The 25,100-nt window shown below is 31.4% G+C and overlaps 1 protein-coding gene across 3 annotated transcripts; it reads left to right on the top strand.

The window, feature by feature from the left end:
• The first annotated feature begins 6,186 nt into the window (after nucleotides 1–6,186).
• Nucleotides 6,187–24,949, top strand: LOC143083574 (uncharacterized). Of its 3 annotated transcripts, XM_076259836.1 has the most exons (6): nucleotides 6,230–6,252; nucleotides 17,253–17,548; nucleotides 20,009–20,074; nucleotides 20,557–20,643; nucleotides 22,035–22,172; nucleotides 24,593–24,949. In XM_076259836.1, exons 2-6 carry the CDS (start codon nucleotides 17,282–17,284, stop codon nucleotides 24,815–24,817), a joined length of 783 nt encoding a protein of 260 aa, XP_076115951.1. In that variant the 5' UTR covers nucleotides 6,230–6,252; nucleotides 17,253–17,281; the 3' UTR covers nucleotides 24,818–24,949. The 3 variants fall into 3 exon arrangements, with proteins under 3 accessions (XP_076115953.1, XP_076115951.1, XP_076115952.1); XM_076259838.1 differs by lacking the exon at nucleotides 17,253–17,548 and having other exon boundaries at nucleotides 6,187–6,252; XM_076259837.1 differs by lacking the exons at nucleotides 6,230–6,252; nucleotides 17,253–17,548 and adding an exon at nucleotides 13,263–13,372.
• The last annotated feature ends 151 nt before the right edge of the window (nucleotides 24,950–25,100 follow it).

The following is a 25,100-nucleotide window of genomic DNA, read 5'->3' on the forward strand; positions in this document are numbered from 1 at the left end:
GCTCTCTCTTTCTATAGAATTATCAGACATACCTCTTGTAGAGAAGTCAGACTCATAGCCTCTGCCTACTGAAGAGTTTTCTTCAACAGATTCAAAACAGTCGGAGTCCGCCATTTTGTTTTGTACTCACAGAATACAAACAAGAAAAAAAATCGAAGTTTTTACCACTAATTTAATAAAAAAAACTTACAAAAATAGCGATAATATACTGAATAGTTGTCTAAGAAAGACGTACAATCAATTTCATAAATGAATACCTCAATAGACTATCAAAAAATTGATTTCAAAACAGATTCTCCTCTCAGTGAAAAAAAGCCGCCGATTGATCCGGGACTCGCCGACCCGAATGGTGGGTTGAACCTGGTTTTGTGGCATGCCAAACCTCCCTCTTTTATGGTCATGTATGCCAGTCGAATCAAGTGTCATTACATTGACAACGATATGTGAAGAAAATAAACAGACATAACAAGTTAAAATGTCAAAAATAGGGGTACAGCAGTCAACATTGTGTAATAATCTAAATCACTATAAAAACTAACAAAAAGGAAACAAAGAAGCACAATAAGGCATAAAGACAAAACAAAATTAAAGACAGGAATACAAAAATTTACAATAGCACAATCACACAATGACGGGATGTATAAGTACAGAGCCACGTCATAAGTATCAAAGAAACACAAAAATGCATATAGACAAAGCACACCAACAAAAAAAAGACAAGCATACAGTATATATTTGTTTAGGGGCCAGCTGAAGGACGACTCCGGGTGCGGGAATTTTTCGCTACATTGAAGACCTGTTGGTGACCTTCTGCTGTGTTGTTTTTTTTCTATGTTCGGGTTGTTGTCTCTATGGCACATTCCCCATTTCCATTCTCAATTTTAAAAATAATAAAGAACAATAACACAATGACTGGATGTATAAGTGGGAGGGAAAGATGACGTTCCTCCAGTTCAGATGTCATACAGTATTCTCTCATCATTCTTAAGACAGGTGTTTCAGGTGTTTGAACAGCGGTATACTACTGTTGCCTTTATTTTTCAGCACATTTTGCATTGAGGTAAGTACTGTTACGATTAATGTGAACTACCATGTGTCTCTTTTTTTTAGCACAGATTCATTCATGAACTGCACGTCAATATTCAAATTTTCAAAACAAATGCAATTATAAATGCTCGTCAAGTTTTAAAAAACAAAAAATAATAATTAACAAATTGCTTCCAAATAAAATCTGATGTTAAAAGACCTGCTGGGTAGCATTTCAGATAACATTGTCCAACCACTCAGTCATAAAATGTGACAAAGATTCCAAATTCTACATAAAATTCATCAAAACAACTCATATAAACAAAATGAATATGAAGAGCGTTAAAAACAGATAACGTTGTAAAAGTTGTGTCAAATACGGCTAAGGCAATCAATATCGGAATCTAGAAAAACCTTAGAGTTAATAATAAATAATCATGCAATTTTCAGTATATGAACCCATCAATGATATTTCAACTTAAAAAACATGCTGATTACTTAGGTGGTGATAACCGCGGGGTTGAAACTTCAACAAGCAGAGAAATCACCCCAGAGGTCGTATCAAGAAATTTACAGAAATTGTCGGGTAAAGCTACTGTATTCTAAATAAACAATATGGTATACACGTAATTCATGTATCTAACATGTTTCCGTATTAAACTGTTTGTAAAGGAGGCCTGAACCTTAATGTGAATAAAGTGTCTCAATGTTTCTAGGTAATTTCTTTATCGTTCAGAAAGCCATTTAACAAGAGGAAATACAAAGTGTAATAATCTAAACTGTTTTGAAATGCGTCTATAGTCGATAGAATCAATATTATTATCAACAAGTGTGTTCTTTAACTTTAATATCTGTAATGTTATTTGGTACAATCAGGTATTTGTTGATTAAGTCATTTTGTTATCATTTCTCAACAGGTAAAATGTTGTACGTCTCTTACATCTAAATAGCTTTTTATAAAAAAGGGTTGAAATTTGGGAAAATCTCTTTTTTTAATAAATAGCTTACAATCAAACTTTGCAGAACTCTGCAAAATGTTTGTTATGTTTTTCCTATATACCTATTATGTCTCTTTGTGCTGTTAACATAATGAAATTGTATGCGACTGTCATACAAGTGAGAGGTTTGGCTAGTTATAAAACAATCATTTTCTGCATAAGGATATGCCTGAAACAAGTTTTTTTCTATTCGTTAAATGTGTTTAAGCTTTTGATTTTACCATCAGCTAAGTGACTTTCAATTTTGAATTTTCCTTGGAGTTCCTTATTTTTGTTATTTCACTTTTTTATATTGTAAACAAGGTAATTTTTTTCATATTGTATTGTCGATCTAAAGGTTCTTTCATATGACATAATTGTATTAATTGTTATTTATTCCTAAATATACTGCAACTGTGCTATTTGAGCAGTCAAATTGCATTGACCGTATATCAAAATGTGACATACAGTCACTAACCGTATATTCAAATGTTATTTACATATTAACAGTCATTAACACTATATCGTCTTGTTAATGACGTTAACAATGCGTTTCCGTAGAAATTTACTTATGACGTTACTACAGAATACTGGTTAGCGGAATATTTACGTCGTCCGTTTCAGATTCAAAAATGAAAGTTATTATCCATATCATTTCATTTCCAATGTTTTCCAAAATAAAGATGAATTAATTACAAAATCCAATTTGTCGAACAGTCAAACGTCTGGCCAAATACCGATATTGTCTTATTTGAAAGGGTATGTGCTATTTTCATTTCAAGTTTTCTGTTATTCTTATAATACTCATATTTGGTTTTCGGATTTTGTTTCCCAAACTTTAAACTTTGGTCTTTTCTTTTTTTTTAAATTAAATGACTAACCTAAAAAAGTAATAAAAAAACGTTTCATTTTGCTCAAATATTTAATGCATTTTGATACAAATGTGTTTAGCAAGCGAATAATGATTTCAATGAATTTTGAGTGTTACTCCAAATTAAGTCATATTTTATATTCATGTCAAGAGTACAGTGAACTTGTTTTAACTGATAAACTGAGTGACGATAGAAATGCAACAGCTTAATTGGTCTCATGTAATGTAAAGTTTAACCAACAAATACTGACAAAACCTAGGATAAGAAGAAGTGATATGAATACAAATGCAATACACATCCATGATAGATACAACAGATATTCGCAACTTTAGGTCACAGTTTTGCCTTCACCATTATGCAAAATCCATGCGTCATAGCAAGCTATAAAAAGGCCCTTTTATGAGTCAACAATCGCATTAATTTATGTACAAACAATTTTCGAAAAACAAATATGATATACAGCAACACAAAAAAAAACAATTAAATTACAGGTTCATTACTTGGGACAGCCAAATACAGAAGGTGCTCAATATGTTTGCGGGCGCCAATTCGTCACCCTCACACTAGACCATTGTTTTACAGAGCTTTCCACAAATTGAAAATGTGTAACCACAAAACTGAAACTTACATTTTGGATGGCAAAATCAAACATATTAAATTTTTCTAAATGGATTTTATTAGTTTTAAAATTGCCTTTTCCAAATTTGTGAATTCTGTTCCAACCGCCAGGCCATAGTTTGCCATACCGGAATATATTCGGGACTGATAAAAAGCTAACGCATGCTTGAAAATACAAAAACGTTAAATCATCAAATTAAAAAGGACACAAGAGTATTTGACAGGATATGTTGCGTTTCTTGGAACTAAGTATATAATAAAACAATATTTATCCTAGATTTCGTGTTTCGTGAATAAAGTAATGTTGTGTGTTGCATTGTTTTGCCGCTTTCAATGTGTATGTTGATTTATGGTTTCTGGCTATTTCATTAAATTATATAAACAATAACTGTTTATTGTCTTTACATATCAGCTGTATTTGTACGAGGCTAGGAAACAAGGTGTATACGAGCTTTTAGCGAGCGATTTACACCTGTTTCGAGCCGATTACACATACAGCTGATATGTAAAGACACTAAACAGTTATTGTCTTTATCCTGCAATTAGTTCTGTATATTATTTGTGTTTTGAAAGACACAAAAACACATGTTTTGCATTTATTTTCGATTTGAAACCCCTTGAGGCCCGTGTAGTAAAACAATACAGTAATCATACATTCAGCTGCAGAGACGGGTTCGCAAAAAAAGAATCTCGAAGTGTCAACCATAATACATCGCTCAAGGTGAATAATTATCTATTTGAACATAACAACTAATTTTAACAGTAAAAGCAAATAACAAAACATTGTCAAACTTGAAACGGGAGTGTGCGATTTGTCCTACGCTTCAGACTCGACATTCATTAAACATGCACGCTGAAAATAACATGGTTGTTTTTGATACACCATCATACACATTCAAGTTTTTAAATCGATAGAAAAGACTGCTGTTCGTGTGTGTATGTTGTCAGAAAATTGATGTGATTCTTATTGCTCTAAAGAAATGTTTGAAAACAAACAAAACATATAAATGTAATCGTCAATTCGCAATTGATACGTCATTTGAATGCGATAGCAATACACATCCTGAGGTTCATACAATACTCAGTCCGGCAGTGAGCTTTAAAACAGAGGGACGAAAGATACCAAAGGGACAATCTAAAACAAACTGACAACGCCATGGCTAAAAATGCAAACAAACAACAGCAAACATGACATAACATTAAAAACTAAAGAATAAACAACACGATCCACACCAAAAAACTAGAGGTGGTCGCAGGTGCCCCGGAAAGGTAAGCAGACCTTGCTCCACATGTGGCACCCGTCGTGTTGCTTATGTGATAAAACCCCAGTAAATAGTCCAATTCGGTAGGTCACATTCATGAAAAGGAAGGGGATCATTTGTGAAACGGTTATTCAATAGCGGTCAACCAACTCATTATTGCGTCCGTAAAATTTATGAAGGGATGATTTCAACTTCACCATTTGGAACTCTTGGTTTAATAGCTTCATTGTGAGCAGCAACCCTCTATCAAGAAAATCATGATAGGAAATGCAAGCACAATATCTGTATAGTATACAGATACGGCATAGCGATATCTGTAGGGCTGTATCTGTACAGTAGAACACCCAATTGCAGGATAAACCTATTTGTCCGTTCATTCATATCAGTATTTCATGTCTTTTCAACTGAGTGTAAATTTGGAATGCAAACCTCAGGTATTTTATAGCAACGTTGAGTGGAAGAAATTAGACCGACAGTTTTCAAAAGCGATCTGACAGTTTGTCCATAGTAGTGCTAGAACAGCAGTACCTTATAATTATTCTATTATATAACTGTCAGAACCGGTTTCGAGTAACACTGTCAGAATATGTACTAGGGTAGTACTGTCAGAATCTTTTCTCATGTAGTACTGCTAAAAATTGTTACAAGATAAAACTGTCAAAACACTTTTAGACTTGAACTGTTGAAATATATTCTATGATAGAACTGTCAGAGTCCGTCCTAGTAGACAAGCTCTAAATGACGTAACTAAAAGTAGCTCTCTGGTCGGTTTTTAAAGACGGGTCAGTTAGCCTAGATTTTCTGTGTTAGTAACTTTTTACGTTAAAAAAGAAAATAGTAACAATCTTCATATAAAAGATTAAATACCAAACTTTGTATTTTTATGAGAAACACTAACATGACTAAATTCTCAAATCACATTGTTAAATTTCCGATATTAAATATTTCAATTAGGACAAACAGCAGAATACTAAATAATTTGATTAATTTCAGATAATGTGTCCAAGCTTTGCTTTCAAAAGATCATAACACTCCGTTCTATATAGTCAGTTTTGTTCTCATCACTATTACTTTAACGATGGCGTACTAAATTATAATCCTGGTACCTTTGATAACTTTTAACACTAAAATGTCTGCTCTGAGATTTTTAAAGCTGTGATACTGGTTAACATTGCCTGACCAAAACGCTTGAAATAACAGTTCATCAGAATACTTAAAAAGTCAGGCAAACAATAGGTGAAATTATATACGGTCAGTAGAAATTCTTAGTCCCCCTTTTCCAGAATATCACATCGAGGTCAAATAATGAAAACTTGCTCAATTTACATGTCTCTCAATATTTTATTTGAACCAGGATATAGAAATTTATGACACAAATCCTTTTATATAAATGCATTGCACTAGAAAACCCCAGTTACGTAGCGATGTTAACGAATGTCATTTCGAAATGCAATCGATAAACCTTCCTCAGATAGTTAGAAAATCTATCTTGTTCAGGTAAGACATGTTTTATATACTTTTATCCTGCAAAATTGAATGTTATTCCGATTAGAGTTAATATGATTCCGATTGATTAGTCCTTTCTATATTAATATATTTTAAACAACGCCTTATCAACTAATGATTGCTAAATAAGTTGTGTAATTAATGTTATGAATGCGTTTCAAAATAAATAAAAGTAACATACAAATCGCTTACAAAATTAAATCTTATTTAGCCGGAACAATTCTGATGGAGATTCGTGGATGCGGACCACAGATTGTTTTAGTTTGTAAGTGATTAATACGAATTGATGCCAAATGTAAAAGCGCTATAAAATATCTACGTAAAAGAAAACCCAAGACAGTGAAAACAATATATAATTTAATCATCACACTACGACTTTTATTATGTAAAGCCAAAGTACAAATGGAGCATTCATTGACTTCAGTGTTACCCGTATTAAGAATACACCGTAAAAGGTTGTTGGAAAGTCAAGCTTTCCTTGTTTGGACTGTATGTCAGTCCTCAGATAATTCAACATAATAATTTCAAATCACTTATCTAAATTATATAAATTTTCCGAAGAAGGTAAATAAAGGTTTTGCGTGAATGCAAATATTAAACTTTAGAATATAAATAGATTTATTTAAGCAAAGACTTCAAAATACCAATATATAATTATTCAATTTAACAAATATATACTGAATAAGCATAATGTAAATGATTCAAAAAAGAAATATGAAATGTATAGTTTTAAACAAGGGAAATAACAATGACACATTTATACTAAAAGACCTGGAGTCGGTTTTACAAAAAAAACCTACGACTAAGATTGGTCTTGAGTCATGAACAAATCAGTGTAGTTACGTTAAGTCTTAGTCGTAAGTTTTTTGGTGAAATTGACTCCTGCTCCGTAGTATTTTAGCCAATATTGCACAAGAGCTCCATGTGTATGTCATTAAAGTTTTAAAAGATACTGGGCTTTTGTTTGTATACACCAAACGCGGGTCTCCTCTACATTAGACTCGTCGATGACTCTCAAATAAAAACGAAGCTGAGAGACGTTCAATGCCAAACATTCCGTAAAGGTTGTGCCGAATATTACTAAGGTAATTTATATATTGGTGTAGCTAAGAGGTTTATAACACATTAACATTTTATAAACATGAAATTTTCAGAACATGAAAATATAAATGATATATTATTTCAACACAAAAAGTGCTGACTATTGGTCATACACTCGAGGATAAAAATACAGTTTTTACTGGGACACTTTGCAAATGCTGGAATTATTTTTGTGTGAATAGTATTCAAAGTAAATAAACAAGATGTGTTTTTCATAATTTATGATTCATCTCAATCTTTATTTTCTGTTGTATTTAGAACTACTTATTTCTATGTTGCAACATCCCAGGAGCGTCTGCACATTGAAAATATAGTCATCCTGTTAAAATGTGATTCCAGTGCTCGTTTTCCTAACATGTTTTACTTGACAGAGGATTATGCTCACTTGGACGTTTCATATAACCTTCGGTTTTTGGTTGGTTTGCTTTTGTCCAGTCCTTAATGTTCTGTGCAATAAATTGTTGTTGTCTTTTTTGTTGAAGTAATGCCATGGTATTGTCTGTTATGGATTATCTTTAATCGGATTATATTTCGTATTTGTCCCATTTGTATCGATATATTTTTTACAAATATTTCAAATATTCAATATAAAGCAGCTAGGATGAAAAACGTGCTTCAGGTAACTACATTAAACATGCTTAAGATTTACACGATTTAACTGATCAAATCATATACTTTTTCAACAGTTTATTTTTGTGCTTTGAGGGGGAAAACATTGAATATACTGTTTTTAGCAGAAAAACTGCATAAAAAATAAATAAAAAAATTACCAACGTAATGAAAACTAAGATGGTCTATCAAAAGAAAATATATAATGTTGGGCGTGTTCTCAACAAGGACGATGGTGATAATATCAACATAAAAAACGTCCTGATAAATGATGAAGATAAAGAAAAATTCAATTAAAACATATTTGTAATACACTATCACTTTCCTGTAAATAAAAAAAAGAGAGACCAGCAGGTTTTGTTGAAAATTGATTTTAATTTTGGTTTTCAAAATAATTATAAACGTAGCAACATAATTGATTTTTAAACTTATGACAGATTAGGGATGGGATAAAGCCTTTGTAATTGGGACTGATATCGATGACGTCATGTCATACATATTAGCGGTTTAAAAAAACTTTCGCAACCATGAATGATATATATATATAGCTTGTTGTTCGTTGTGAGCCAAGACTCTGTGATGAATGCCGTACATTAACCTATAATGGTTTACTTTTATAAATTGTTATTTGGATGAAGAGTTGTATCATTGGCACTCATCAGGGTTTCCCCTGGGTCACTTATTATTTTCGCCACCTCTTTCGCCGAAACAATATATTTTCGTCATTTTATTATTTTTTTCACCAAGTAACATAAATATATTTTTTGTTTAAAATTTACCTTTTTTCTTTCCCCCCCCTCCTCACTTACATAAGATGATTTTGCCCCATTGTGTCTATGATAATTCTCTCAAACTTATTTTAGAGTCTTCATTTTAATGAATAAATACTAAACATTTACTATAAAACAACAGATTTTTTTTACTTAAAAGGGAAAAATATTCATTGTATTTTAAACAACTTTTCTAGATGAGGGGGCCACTATACTTTCAATAAAAAAAAGAAGATATAAGTCCTGGAATGTAACAAATTTAATGGACATTTTTTCATCATATAATACCAGTATAGTTTGTAGGGAAAGTTTCTTTTAGAGATAAATACTGATGTGCCCTTTTTTACAAAGAATTGGTTTTTACAACAAGACAAAAACTTTGGACATCGCTAACCAAAATGAATTAATTTTCATACGAAAGACAATACAAAGCTTGACTTGAACATATTTTTGATTTCGATTACCGATATCATCTTTATTGATAATTTCTTTAGCAGTAACAAGTTGTCCTAATAACATTTTGATTTTATAAAAATTGATAACAGTATTTAATGATAGAGATTTTTTATTATACAGTTTCAAGTAGGTTCAGACAACTTTTCGACCCTGTGACACATATACAAGGGGGGAAGCCCTACTCCTTTAGAGTTTGCAAACATTTTAGAGCCAGTTCATTGTTGAAAGCTGTATGAATATATACTATAATACTTAATGAACCATCCTCCAATTAAACTCGTTTTGCTATTTGAAATAATCTTTAATGCGCAAAATTTAAAAAAAAAAATAATAGAATTTTGATCTCTGTTGTTAAAATCGACCCTGTACATTTTGTCTCTCTACAATAAACTTTTCTCTATTCAAATTAAATCCCAAATATGCCATTTTTGTATTTCCAAGTTTGTCAAGCATCTATCATTGTGTATTGCTCATTGTTGAAGACCATATCAAGTAATTTTCATTTGATTAATTCTACTTGATGTTATTTTTACAAGCTGGTCTCATTGGCAATCATATCACATCTCCTTATCTTATAATTGCTACCTAGATGAAACAGTTGAGTTTTTTTCCTATATGAATATAACAGGTAACTTATAAACTAGTTTGTACTTATATGAGCAACATGACTGCTGCACATGTGGAGCAGGATCTGCTTACCATTCTGGAGCACCTAGTTTCACATCCACATTTTAGTGTGATTTGTGTTACTTAGTCTTTAGTTTTTCTATGTTGTTTTTATGTACTGATGTTTGTTTGTTTTTTTTTTTCTTTTTTAGCCATGGCTTTGTCAGTTTATTTCCAACTTATGAGTTTGAATTTCCCTAAAGTATCTTTGTGGGTCGATGCCACGGAATAAAAATAATATTTGTATTTTAAACAGTAAGCTAAGGACATATTAGATATTGCATAAAATAGAATATACATGAACTATATTCTACTTTCAATAACAATTAAATTAGGGCATAAAACTTTACTGGGTAATAATTTTAAATATTTCCCACTATAATGATCATGTGTACTGTTTTTCAACATGCTTAACATGGGAGTAAGTTTACCTTTAACTAATAATCTTAAACCTGATATGGAACAGAACATCTAACATATGAACAGACTTACAACGTCATAATTATTTGAACTAGTGAACCTTTAAATGTTTTTGGCTAATTCAGTTATTGGGTTGATCTCCTACTTGATCTGGCTTTTTCTATTATTCACATTATAGACCAAGAAGTTATAACAAGCATGAAGTATTTTAGTCTCAGCATGTGTCTCATATAGTATTATAAACATTTGTTTTATTTAATCATGGTCATAGACATGATTGAAAACATATTGCATTAAATAAAAAGGGTGGGCATGGTGTCAGCATAGTTGGTAATTTTTTTAACAATCTTTAAATAACATATATTATAAGATCAAGTTTGGGTCAGGATTCTTCTGAAAAATCTCATTATAAATATTATAAATTTACAAAATATATTTATTTGACGTTTGAGATTACAAATTCAACAAACAAAATAGTTTGCTTATAACCACAAGTCTGGCGTACTAAATTATAATCCTGGTACCTTTGATAACTATTTACACCACTGGGTCGATGTCACTGCTGGTGGACGTTTCGTCCCACAGAGTATCACCAGCCCAGTAGTTAACACTTCGGTGTTGACATGAATATCAATAATGTGGTCATTTTTTCGAAAAAACTAAGGATTTTCTTATCCCAGGCATAGATAACCTAAGCCGTATTTGGCACAACTTTTTGGAATTTTGGATCCTCGATGCTTTTCAACTTTTTACTTGTTTGTTTTTATATGAGCGTCATTGATGAGTCTTATGTACGCGTGTAGCGTACTAAATTATAATCCTGGTACCTTTGATAACTATCTGACATGTTATCTAAAGCTTACACTGAAGGAACAATTATCCCCTTCATTAATGAAATCATGATTACATTCAAAGACAAAGTCAAAGTTATTAGTTTAGAACTATCTTTTGAGAAACTTTTTTATTACAGTAGTATATAAGTTATAGTAATGGTCCAGGTAAAGTAAGAAACGGAACAAAGCGAAACGAAACAAAACATGGCGAAACGAAACAAAACACAGCGAAACGAAACGAAACATGTAAATGGAGAAACGAAACACAACGAAACGAAACAAAATATGTATTTTGAGGAACGACCTATAGAAAATCTTCTTGACGAGATATGTGCATAGCCGAAGATGTTGATATTGAGCGGGAATATTTCCCTTAGTTTGTCACTGCTAGCCAAGCATCAGACTGGACAACAGTGAAATAAAGTTTATTTTCAATTGAATTGTTATTCTAATTTGTATTTAGTAGATATTTCACTAAAGAGTAACTAAGTTATTTCGTATTACATATAGTATAGTTTATATACAGTCTTATAAAGTCTAACTCTCGAGACGGTTTTCCGAGCATTTGGGTTTGGACACAGGTTTCCCACATATTCCACTTTATTTAAAATGTCACCAGTCTATTGACTGCAGTTAAAATGGAGTTTTACCGAGGCAACTCGTTTTTTGTTAGTTTTTCCTTGCTGTCGGAATAGTTGCTGACAGAGCAAAACATTTTTGAACAGCGTTTACTAATTATTCTATTGAATTCTTTAATGAAAGTTAAATTACTGTGCATTGATACTCATGCTGTATGTATATTGTGTTTATCAATTATATTTATATTGATACATTTTGGGGTTCACCAGTATTAATATTGCTGGGCTATCGGCTATATATACAGTATTTAGTATTTATTGAAATGTCTATAAATAGTAATCAGTAAGGATGATACTAATGCTTCTTGTCACGTGCAACAATGAGGGAACATTGAAATTAGAATAGCTATTATTGTGGATCGTCTGAATATCAGCCTCAAACAAAATTGATCATTCTTACCTTTGTGACTAGGATTTGTTTGTCCCGACTACGAAAGTGGGACATAATGTTTTCTGGTCTGTGCTGCACTCCGTCCAATACTAGGTTTAGTCTGTGTATTAAGGTAGATTAAATAACAATAGAGATCTGTTGTGTCAACTAGAAACACTAGACATGTTCTTTTAAAATGTATACCAAATTAGGAATTTGAACAATACTTTGCGATTTAATGAGCATGAAAGTTTCTGTTCCGTTTCTCACTTTACCGGGACTCTTATAGTACACAGAATTAAAATGTAAAATTTAATATGAATTTTATAGAAACTTACATGCATTGTTTTCTGCATGTTTAATAAAGAATCCTCCCTATGTTCAACAATAACAGGGTGAACAACAAATCCGTCTGCTTGTCTGCTTGTTGACAATGACAATCTTGTCAACTTCCTGTGCATTTAGTTTATCTCTAGGCGAAGAGTTCAATCAGGGGGATAATCATCTTCAATACATGGACTTTTTCTACTATGTTCTGAATCAAATTATGTCTTTTCTATTTAATGGCTACCAATTTTTAGTTTTGAATTTATTATTAGTCCAAATTATTTATATTGGAGTATATATTAAATATTTCCACAACTGTGTTGCGTTTTTGAGTTTTATCATTTTACAGAAGTCAAGAAAAAATCTGATTTCGAATCAAAAAGGACCATTTTAATGTTGTGTCGTAATTTTCTTGTATTTAATGCGTTTTTCTCAGTTTTGTTTTATGACCTGGATTTGTTTTTGTCATTCGATTTATCAGTTTTGAACATCGGTATACTTCTGTTGCCTTTATTTATTTAACAAACAACAAATTAACACACATTTTTGGGCTATTAATCACTATGAACACTTGAAAATGTCACATTCAATCAGTATACGCAATATGTATTTTATTTGTAATCTATATCAAAATAAAACACAATACTGTAACAATTCACACTTTTCAACAATATTGTTTATCCGTTACCATAGAAACATTGGATATACAATTCCAGTAACATGTATATGAATTACCAATCATGTATGCTACCATATGTCAAAACATTAAAAGAACATTATTTTCACTTTCCGGTCATAATAAGGACAATAATTGATGGTTACTGACACTGTCAAATAACAATGTAAACATATATAATTTCGAAATGCAATCACACATCCTCAGTTAGTTACCCAATTGGAATGAACATCTGTTTCCTTCAGGTAAGACTTTTGTTATACAGTCGCAATGAGTGCTATTCCAATTTGAATATATACGACTGATGTTTCCTGCTTATTTAATCTGTTTAAAAAAAAAAACTAATGATTAATGCACACATCACTACAAAAGTCAAAAAGTCTGAAAAGACCAGTTTTTGTCTGAATTAGCATGAATTTTTACTCGACATTCTTAATTTGCCTGAATAATTTTAAAAAATTCTTGACATAGTATGAATTTGTCTAATAAGGTTCTTGATTTTTCTTGACAAGTGTCTTGACAGAATGAACATTGTCTTAAAATTTCTCGACACTTCTTGTATCATCTGATAAGAGTCTGGATTAGTCTCGACCAATTCTTGACTGTCTTAAATTTGTCTCCATATGTCTTGACATATTCTTGACATTCTTAATAATGTCTGAATATGTCTTGACATATTCTTTACATTCTAAATAATGTCTGAATATGTCTCGACAGATTCTTGACAGTCTTAAATATGTCTTGACACTATCTCAACAGTATAAATTTCGCCTGAAATGTGACCAGATCTATTATTCCTGGAGTAGATAATAATTTATTTTTAATCTTTGGGAATTATTCAATTTGTTTTTATGTTAAAATAATTAACTTCATAATTTTGATGAAGAAAATTCATTTTAATTCAATTTTCATCATCAAAACGATGATTTCATTTTTCATCTATCAACAAACTTTTTAAATTGTACTGGAGTGGTCAGTCAACTGATAAGTTGTATGGCTGATTACAGGTAAATCAGTAATTTCTATTGGACAGTTGCGTGTACTCTGGGGTGTGGAATACCTTAGTTTTATGGGGGACATCCTGTCCATGTGTATTCCCACAGGTGACATTACACAAATTGTTCTTTTATTAAATGAATGATTTGTATATCATCATAATTTGATATTTATATAAACCACATTTTGGTACAATAATTATTTACCATATAAACATTGAGTATTATGAATGTTTAATGAAATATGTCTACAGTATGATTGGTTTTAATCATTTAATTTATAAGATTTAGGAATCAAAATGTGTAATTATTTAAAAACCCACATTTAAATTATTTCATACTTTAGATTTCATAGCCATATTTGCATTTGTAAAAATATTTATATATCCAAATTTTCAATTATTTTACATGCCCAACTTTTATTTTTGTTGTAACAAGTGTAACTTGAAACAACAGTATATCATATAGAGAGAAATAAAGCTAAAGTTATATCATGTATATTGGTCATGATTTGTAGACATCAGAACTGTCAAGCAAATTTTAGACACAATTCAAAATGTTCAGAATATGTCAAGCCATACTGATAAAAAATAAGAATGTCAAGAATATGTCGAGAAATTTCAAGACAGTATTCAAATGTCAAGAATTTGTCAAGAAATTTTAAGACAATATTCAGAATGTCGAGAATATGTCGAGTAAATTTAATACAAATTTAATATAAATGAGAATTTGTCAAGAAAAATTAAGACACAAATCATACTTTTGGAGAATGTCGAGTAAAAGTTCATGCAAATTAAGACAAAAACTGGTCTTTTCAGACTTTTAGACTTTTGTAGTGCATTTTGTATGTAAGTTAAGATTGCAGTTATAAATGCGCTTCAAGATGAATAAAAATTACTTAAAAAACGCTAACAAAATTAAATCTTATATTGATCGACCTGTTCCGTAGTCTTTCAGACAAAATTGCACAAGCTCCACATGTGTATGTTATAAAAGTGTAAGTGATACGAGGCTTTAATTATATTAGTGGGTACATAATATTCGTCAGTGACACTTAATATGTTGGTTTTTTTGCGAAGTTGAGGGTCGTTGAATACAAATCATTCCGTAAATATTGTGCCTAATAAGACTACGACAATATTGACCTTAGTGTAGCTTTATGTTTATAATACATTATCATTTTATAAACATGACATTTTCAGAAAATGAACATACCAATAATATTTCATTTTGAACACAAAAAATAATGAAGACGGGGATGATAAACTCGGGGACGAAACTTCAACTGAAATTGACAGTCATTATAGAAAAGGAATATATTAATATTGTCAGATATAGCTACTTTTTTTATGTTTTACCATATACATGTGTAGTTATATATAGATAAAAGTAGCACATGTATATAACAAGATCTTTGACATGAATACATGTTCCACTGTTGATAATTAATAAGTTTATTTGTACAAATTCAAATAAACAAGAGAAATGTAACGTGCATAGTTTTGCGTAATACCGCGTCTCCTGTCGGTTTAACAAATATTCTTGTTTACAATTGTGTCATTCAACTGCATTATCTTTAATGTCGTTTGATTCAATCACGTAATTGTTAATACGATCGATATGTTATCAGTTTTTAAAAGAAGGAAACCTTACTCCTTCTTTAATCAATAATTAAATATATATAAATTGTTTGAAGAGACCTGAAATTTATATGTTTTATAAAATTGCGTACAGCCTTATTGCAACTCATCCACGTGCACCCCCCCCTAAAATCATTCGGAATATAATGAATATATATAGAAAAAGTATTCAAAACGTTATAAAATAACGACATATGCAATTTTGAAACTGATATCGTCATAGTTAACTCTCAATTTAACAAATTCCCAAATGTCTCAATTTTACATGTTTTAAACTTTGCTTTTCAAAGGCTGTTTCTCATTATTTATTTTGCGAATACACACATACTAAGTGTTTACATATTTTAACTGGATCAATGACCATAACTAGACACTTCATTAATGAGTTTATCTTTAAACTGCCTGTATATAGATGGACTGGTCTATGATGAGCGAACTATTTAAACTCCACCCAGTCAAGTGAAATGAACGTAATATTCAATGTAAAAAAAATGTGTTATGATCCCTCTCAATCTTAATTTTCTTTCTTGCTTATTTCTAAGTAGCAAAAGTTCAGGAGAGCTTGCATATGAAAAATATTATCTTCCTGTCGAAAAGATATTCCAGTGATCGTACTTTCTAACATAATTTACAAATAGGGATTCTGCTCACTTGGACTATATCGTGTGTTTGGTTGGATTCGTTTTGCCCAATCTTTGCTTTTTCATGTATGTGTAGAAAATTGTTGACACTGTTTACAAAATTAAGAATTTTTTGAAATACTAAGGCTTTGCTATAGGTTACCTTAGCTATATTTGGCAACACTTTTAGGAATTTTGGATCTCAATGCTCTTCAACTTCGTACTTTATTTGGCTTTTTTTTTTTTTTTTTAACTTTTTTGGATTCGAGCGTCACTGATGAGTCTTTTGTACACGAATTGCGCGTCTGGCGTATATATAAAATTTAGTCCTGTCTATTTGTTGAAGTTTGTTTACCTATTATTTGTTGTTTTTCCGGATTATTGTTTTTCATTGTCTTTCACAAATATACCAAATACCAAATATAACACATCTAAGTTATCTCGGGTTACAAAAAAAGTTACTATGCTTGAACAATATAACTGTTTAGGCTGATCAATATCATATATTTTTTCGTTGTGTGCTTTGAACGGGAAAACATTGAATAGATTGGTTTCAACATGAAAACTGCGCAAAAAATCAATACAAAACTACTAACGTTATCAAAACTAACACGTCCATTCAAATGAAACTATAAAACGTTGTGCGTGTTCTCAGCAAGAACGATGGGGATGTAAATGTTGAAGATAACGATGAATACAATTAAAACAGATTTATCATATAGCATAGCATACCTTTAACACCATGCACGTTTTCATTTAACTTGCCGTAATACAGATTGTTCAATTTACATGCGCAATATTGACACGACTGAGTCCTGACGATGTTTTGGTGACTTTTCTTTATGACATTTTTGTGTGTTTTTGTTACAGTTTATATCAACAACATAAATCAACTGGTAATGAATGTACAGAATGAAGACAACGGAGTCAATAGAGACTATCCAGTGAAGACACTGAGGGTGTTTGGTGGATTACAAATATGCATTGGTGTACTATGTGCAATACTGAGTATTGTTGTGCTGATCATTGACAGTGTAGCTCTGAGTAAAAACTGCTACATTGAAAATAATGGAAATTATTTTTTCGACAAAGAATGTGAACATAACAGTTTGACGGCTCAATCAGTCTTTTTATTTGACATCCTGTTTTGTCTGTCTTCTGGATGGGTGAGAACAACTTATATCAATTTATTCAAGTCATTAATTTTGCTATCGCTATATTTAATGTATCCTATCTTTTTTTATAAGATAGAATTAAAATGAAAAAATATATCCGCCATACAATATCCAATAGTCAACACTTCTGGCTTGTATTTTCTATCATAATTTCCGTGATAGAGGGTTGCTGCTCACAAGGAAGCTAATAAACCAAGAGTTGCGAATGGTGAATTCGAAATCAACCCTTCGTAAATGTTACGGTCGTCATCACGAGTTAGTTGACCGTTATGGAATTAACGTTTCACAGATGATATCGGACATGTTCCATATTTCGTAACTACTATAAAACCGTTTCCTTTTCACGGATGTGACCTACCTAATTAGACTATTTACCGGGTTTCTTATGAGCAACACGACGAGTGCCACATATGGAGCAGGATATGCTTACACTTCATGAGCACCTGAGATCACCCAAAATTGTTGTTGGTGTTCGTGTAGCGTAGTCCTTGGTTTTTCGTGTTGTGTCTTGTGTACTATTATTTGTCTGTCTTTTTCTTTTTTAGCCAAGGTGTTGTCAGTTTATTTTATGAGTTTGACTGTACATTTCGCTCATCCTTTATCAATGATATGGTCATAATATAAAATTGAATTTGAATTTGTATAAAATATAAGGATTGTCTACTGCAGGAATAGATTACTTCGGCAGTATTTGGCAATTTTTTTTGAAATTTTTAGTCTTCAATTTTAATTTGGCCTCTTTAGTGTTTCTTATTTAACCGACACTGATGATTTTTTTTTTATAAACTAAAAGTGCTACTTGCTTTCAAAATGTAATCTTAGTATCTATGTTGATTGTCATTAGTACTGGAAACTTTACAATAGGAATAAAAAGCGGTTTTTTTTTGTTGATGCTGATGAATTATTGTGTTTTATATTTACTGACGAGAACATGTTAGTGTGATAAGAAAATGCAACCCGTTTTTTTTTATTTTATTAGAATCGAAACATCTAAATAATTTCCAAAAATTACAAATGAGTGCTTTTCTTCCATGAATATGGAAAATAGACGGAGATCGGTGGCCGTTGGGTGTAAGTAGTTCAGCTACTGAAATTCGAGATGTTGTGAGTTTAACTTCCCACATGTGGCAGGTGTATTCGACTCCAATCTTACTTGAATAGGATTGGGTTTTTTTCCACCGAAGGCTATTTGTTTTCTGCGGGCATTTCAGCTGCGTCTTACTCCAATAAAAACCGACTTCACCAAACTAGCCAATGGTGCCAAAGTAGCGTTGTACATGTATACCTATAAATCAATGTACACAAAAATGATAATGAACCAATAGAGAATATCTATTGGGTCACTGAGAGTATTTAGCGGAGTGCGTGAACTGATAAGTGTATGATATGTCATACTAAGTATTGTCGGAATCACCTTTACCGACATGCTAAGCCGATCATGTTAAGTTGATTGGTCACATGAAAACACGTCGAGGAACCTTTTTTTTGTGTATTCTAAAATATGTAACACTTCGACGACTATTCTTATCTTTTAAATGCGACATGCTTATTAGAGAACCGGCGAATACAATAAATTGTCATCAATCTGCACTTAAAAAGAAAAGTAAAATCACAAAATCACTGAACTCCGAGGAAAATAAAAAACGGAAATTTCCTAATAAAATTGCAAAATCAAAAGCTCCAACACATCAGACAAATGGATGACAACTGTCATATTCCTGATTTGATACAGACATTTTCTTAAGTAGAAAATGGTGGGACGAACCTGGTTTTATAGCTAGCGAAACCTCTCACTTGTATGACAGTTGCATCAAATTCCGTTGTCAGTGGCGGATCCAGCTGGATGCCAGTGGGGGCTCACTGACTGACCTAAGAGGAGGCCCGCTCCAATCACGCTGCAGTGATTCCCTATATAAGCAACCACATTTTTTTCCCATAAAAGGGGGGGGCGGGCCCCCTGCCCTCTTAAATCCACCTTTGGTTGTAATGACAGCGATGCGTGAACAAAACAAACAGACATAATAGGTATAAATGTCAAAAATAAGGGTACAGCATGCAACATTGTGTTACAACCTATATCATAAAAAAATATGTAAGCACAAAAAGGCATATATCAAATTTAAAACGAGCACGTTTTTTAAGGATTATCGCTTGAGTATGATATACAGCATTTTGATGATTCAGAGACAAAATTATCCAGTCCAGTCTAAATGTCATTTTTCGAACAGTTTGTGAGCTATAAAATTACTAAACTCAATATAGTGTTTCAGTCTAGTACAAAGCAGGATGTATTAAATAAAATATCCATATGAGCGTTTGAACATGTGTTAACTATTTGCCAATGGACATAAAACGATAAACACAATAAATTAACCAATCAATTGACCAAAAATGTACAAAACTGATATTTACAAAAATCAGGTAATCAACTTTCCTTTCTCTTATTAACAGTTTATATTGACTGGATGTTTTCCATTTTGTATGACCCAAAGACGTCAGAGTAGATGGAGGTGTTTGGTAAGAAATATCATATATTATTGCATAAAATGTTACCAAATTGTAGAAAAAGATGTAATCTTATTGTAGTATGTTGACCATCTACTGACTTTATTCATAGCTTCTATTTGCTCTGTACCTTGTATTTATTGATAATCAAACGCTGCTGTTTGATTGCTTTCTCATGTGCATGTAATCACCACCTCTCTTAAAAACAACAAAGTAAAATCAAAATCTCAATTTACTAACATAAAAAGTGAAAGCCATTTAAAAATATATTACATACTGACGAACTATTTGATTCTATTTCAAGGAAAAGTCATTGTTATTGAAAATGTACGATTAACTCTAAAGAATCGCTTAAAACATAAGATCCTTAGTATCAAGTGTTAAATGCCTAGTTCCTTTCACAAAGTTTGCTGTTCTTTGCGTCGTTTTTACATTCTGTGTTAGTTTTATATTCAACAAGAGCAACATACATTAATTTACCTAATTTATTTCAGAAAAAAACTTTTATGGTTTGTAATATTGTCGCAGCGTCTTTATTTGTACCAACTGTATTAAGTTTAGGAGTGTTCGGAACGATTGCGGTAAGTTGTTTTAAGTAACGTGACTCTTTTGGTTTTGAATCAGTATATGTTTAAGACGAATTACCGGTTTTGTAATAACATGAGCAACACGACGGGTGCCACATATGGAGCAGGATCTGCTTACCCTTCCGGAGCACCTGAGATAATCCCCAGTTTTTGGAAGGGTTCGTGTTGCTTAGTCTTTAGTTTTTTATGTTGTGTCTTTTGTACTATTATTTGTCTTTTTGCCTTTTTAATTTTTATTTTTTAGCCTAGGCGTTGTCAGTTTATTTTCGATCTATTAGTTTGACTGTCCATCTGGTACCTTTCGAACCCTCTCTGCTAGATAGTCAGATTGTATGTCCTTGGTTCCGCAATAACATTGTAAATAAGACGGTTTAGAGTTCTTTGCAACTACTATTCCACATTTCAACGCTGCATCAAGATATATTTTGCTTTTGATGAACATGTTCATATATTTTGTTTGTTGAGCTAGACATATATATGTATCTTGTAAGATGATGTTCAAAATCAAATCAAGACCACTTCAGAGCAATGTGAACCTTTAAAATTGTTTTTTTTTTAAATCTGTTTTGACAGATTTCAGCACTATAGTGTGCATGACAACTTTGACCGATTTATTTGGAGATTAAGAAAACTTGTTGCTGAATAAATAAACTCATCATAGATTCCAGGACTAAATTTTATATATACGCCAGACGCGCGTTTCGTCTACAAAAGACTCATCAGTGACGCTCGAAAAAAGTTGAAAAAGACAAATAAAGTACGAAGTTAAAGAGCATTGAGATCCAAAATCCTAAAAGTGTTGCCAAATACAGCTAAGGTAATCTATGCCTGAGATAGAAAAAGCCTTAGTCGCCATGTTGTTTGATTGGTTTATAATATATACATGTATAATGTTTTTGCTCCCAAATCTTGATGAAAAAACTTTATATTGAAAATGTATAGAAATAAAATCTAAACTTCATCCTTGTTTTCTTCCGAATGGCGGAGCTGCGCTTGACTGCCTCGCGAATGATTAAAAAATTATACTTTTACAGTTATGTTCACACATAGTAAACCATGTGTATATTCAATATGTCATGGTATCAATCATGTTGATTCAAAAACATGTTGACACGCTAATATGGTTTCAGACTTGGATTACCATATTTTAACTGATATAAATGTCAATCAAAATGGATCAGTATAAAATGAAGAGATGTCGAATGATTGCCATCCTTGCTATTCTTCATTGGCTTTACCTGATTGTTTACCAAAGCAGCATTGCTGCAGTTTCAAAGACACCAAGATGTATAAGTCTTTACGTTGATAACAAATGGATCTTTTAACTGTTGATGACATAAATCATAGTATCAATAGTTCTACAATAAATTTATTTTATCTTATAGCGAGCAAATCCTGAAGAACATAGAATTGATGTTGTAGTTTTGTCGTCATTCATAGCAGTGTTGGGTATTATTGAATTAGTAATCTCAATAGCTGCAGCATCATTCTGTTGTTGTTGTACATTATGGGATGACACTGATGTAAGTCGTTTTTTTTATTTCTCATATTTTATTGCAATCTGAACAGTCGTTAGTTGGAAAACATCAAGTACCGTACCTCATCCTGGCCTCGTTATCATTAGTTAATACCATATTTATACAGTTGTTAGTATTTGTTAGTTTATATACATATAATTTTCCATACTTAAATATAAACCATTTCAGTAATATCAACAACAAAAAAACGAACCTTACCTTTAACATTACCAAACAAATAATTATTTTATATAACAAATGCACAGCTGGTTACAAAATAAATTATGGTTTGTGTTGTTTAAGTAGTAAAGTATAAAGATAAATGTTGAAGTATATCTGTCGTTTTTTAAGTAATTTATTAATAAAAATAGAAAAAAGATACAAGAAAAAAGCAAGAAAATTAAATTGATAAAAAAAGAAATTAAAAGTTTTTTTTATGTGTTTCGTTATATAATATTTTACACTGATGTAAGTCTTACCAAATACCCCAAAAACCATAGTCAGGTGGTGATTGTAGGGGTATTGTAAAATCCTGACTATTGAAAAACAAATGAAAGATAAACAAAAAGTCTTACCAAATACTTTGATAAGACAACCATATGATTTTTTTGGGGTTGAGGAAAATGCGATTTATTAAATAAATATTCTGGACTGGGAAGAATTGACAATCAATAATCCACACAGCGGCAGACGAAAGTAAATTTCAACACTAAAAAATGCAGAAAAAATGATTTTAAAAATATCAACAAAAAAAAAAAGTTTGCGCGATTATACAAGGTGAATTATATAAACCGGCTTGCAAAGAAATCTTAAATTGAAGAATCCTTCAACAATGTATACCCTGTGTCATAACCTGCCGTATGCAAATCTAATGATCGTCTCGTTAATACATACAAATGTTGAGTTGATATCACAAATAGAAACGGAGAGCCTTTTTACAGGTGATTATTGTTTTACACAAAAGCCTATATATTATATATAACTAAATCCATAAAAATATTTATTTTTTCTTTATTAATACTGTAATTATTAGAGAAAGTATGTAATGTTTATATATATTATTATGTAAAAGTATGAGAATTCAAGTTATATAAACTCCTGATGACCGAAATTGTCAATTACACTTCAAAAAAAGTTATTACCCTTGAAATTATTGAAGAGAATATGATAGAGAGTAACTGCAAACAAAAAAAAATCAACAGAGTGAGACCTCAAAATAAGTCAATACTATCAAAATAGTCGCAAGATTCTTTATAAGAGTTATTACCCATGAAAGATGACTTTGACCATTTAATTTTCTCCTTGCAAAAACTACGTTAGATAGAGAGATACTGTACTTGGATTAAATTTTCGGCAAAGAAAGCCACACAACTATCTTAACGAAACCAAAATCTTCACGTAATGATTTATAGAATTTTACCCTTGAAATTTTATTTTTTAATTTTTCATAGAAACTAGAAGAGATTAGAACAATCTTTAATGGCAAAGGACCTTTAAATAAGTAAACAAAAATGTCAATTAGTATATACATCAAAGAGGTGTTGCCCTTAAAGAATACTCTTTTAGTTTGAATCAAAAATTATTTATGTATAGAAAGGAATATCAAATGACAGGTGAAATTGTGCATTTAAATACATTTAACAGCAAAATTATCGTTGACTTAAGATTTTCGCGAAAAATCCGTTGTTAGCGATTCAGACTCTTAAGAGCCTCTTGTTGCATTTTGACAATTATTTTGAAAAATATGAAAGATAGAGATAAGTTGTTACAGCCACGTCTTAATGACTGATATAGATAGTTGTCTTATTGGTCATCATATATACCACATCTCCTTGTATTACGTTTACAGAGAGAAAAAAGCAGGTTTAACATGTAAATTGCACGCTGAACAGGAAATGAAATTTACCAATTAAATCAACATGTCCGAAACTGTCATTCATTTAGATGCATATATGAATTACTGCCCTTATATTAAAAAACTAGAATAGATATAATAGCTGAAGATATTGTCAACAGCGAAACTGTTTAAACACACTAATTGAATTGAATTGACTATATATGGAACAGTGAAAACAGTTATGTGATTGAGTGCATATTTTCTCTCTACAATACCAATAAATTAACATATTGTTACTGTATTTTGATATTGACAAACACATATAGATGCCGATTGAACTTTTCAAAATAAATGTTTTCATACCGCACGAATGCAACTGATCTTTGAACGTTTATTCGGAGATCAACCCGATTTATGTACTTGATAAAACATATCATTCAGTACATACAAAACAAAAACAATGTCCAATGTAAAATGTAAACTTTCGTCTCAATTCAACAACTAAATTAGTCAATAACAGGAGTGTGTTGGGGTTTGTTAAAATAATTGTATTGTTTATTTAAATATACATTTTTTTCTCTGTTTATAGAGGTCTGTAGTATACATCACTTCTGGACAGCCGACACATATAGTGGGAATGCCAGATTCACACATTATTCAATCAGGACCTGGACAGGATGGATCTGCAATGCGTTGTGGAATTTATCCTGCCGGAGACATGACACAACAGTTTCAAGTTCCTAAACCTCACTTTGCAGAAGCTGAACTGGGTCAACAGTTCAATAGGCAAACACTACCACCATACAAGATCTGAAAATTATAAACATTTACTTAGCTTTTGCTTTTTATGAATCATGTATATCGTATATGGTCTTCTATAATCCAATCTTTCCATTTTTGATAAATGCTTTTTTGAAAATGAAGTTTACGTCGATATTTTGCAAAATACGATTTGTCATTTTCGTAATCCTTTGACAATTTGTATATCATATAAGTGTCGAAAATACCACTACTCCACATTCAATCTATATGGATCTGTTTGAAAATAAACTGATGCAGTTACTAAATTGAATTATATAAATGCCTTATAATGTACC

The sequence above is a fragment of the Mytilus galloprovincialis genome, chromosome 7 (genome assembly GCF_965363235.1).
Source record: "Mytilus galloprovincialis chromosome 7, xbMytGall1.hap1.1, whole genome shotgun sequence".
NCBI lineage: Eukaryota > Metazoa > Mollusca > Bivalvia > Mytilida > Mytilidae > Mytilus > Mytilus galloprovincialis.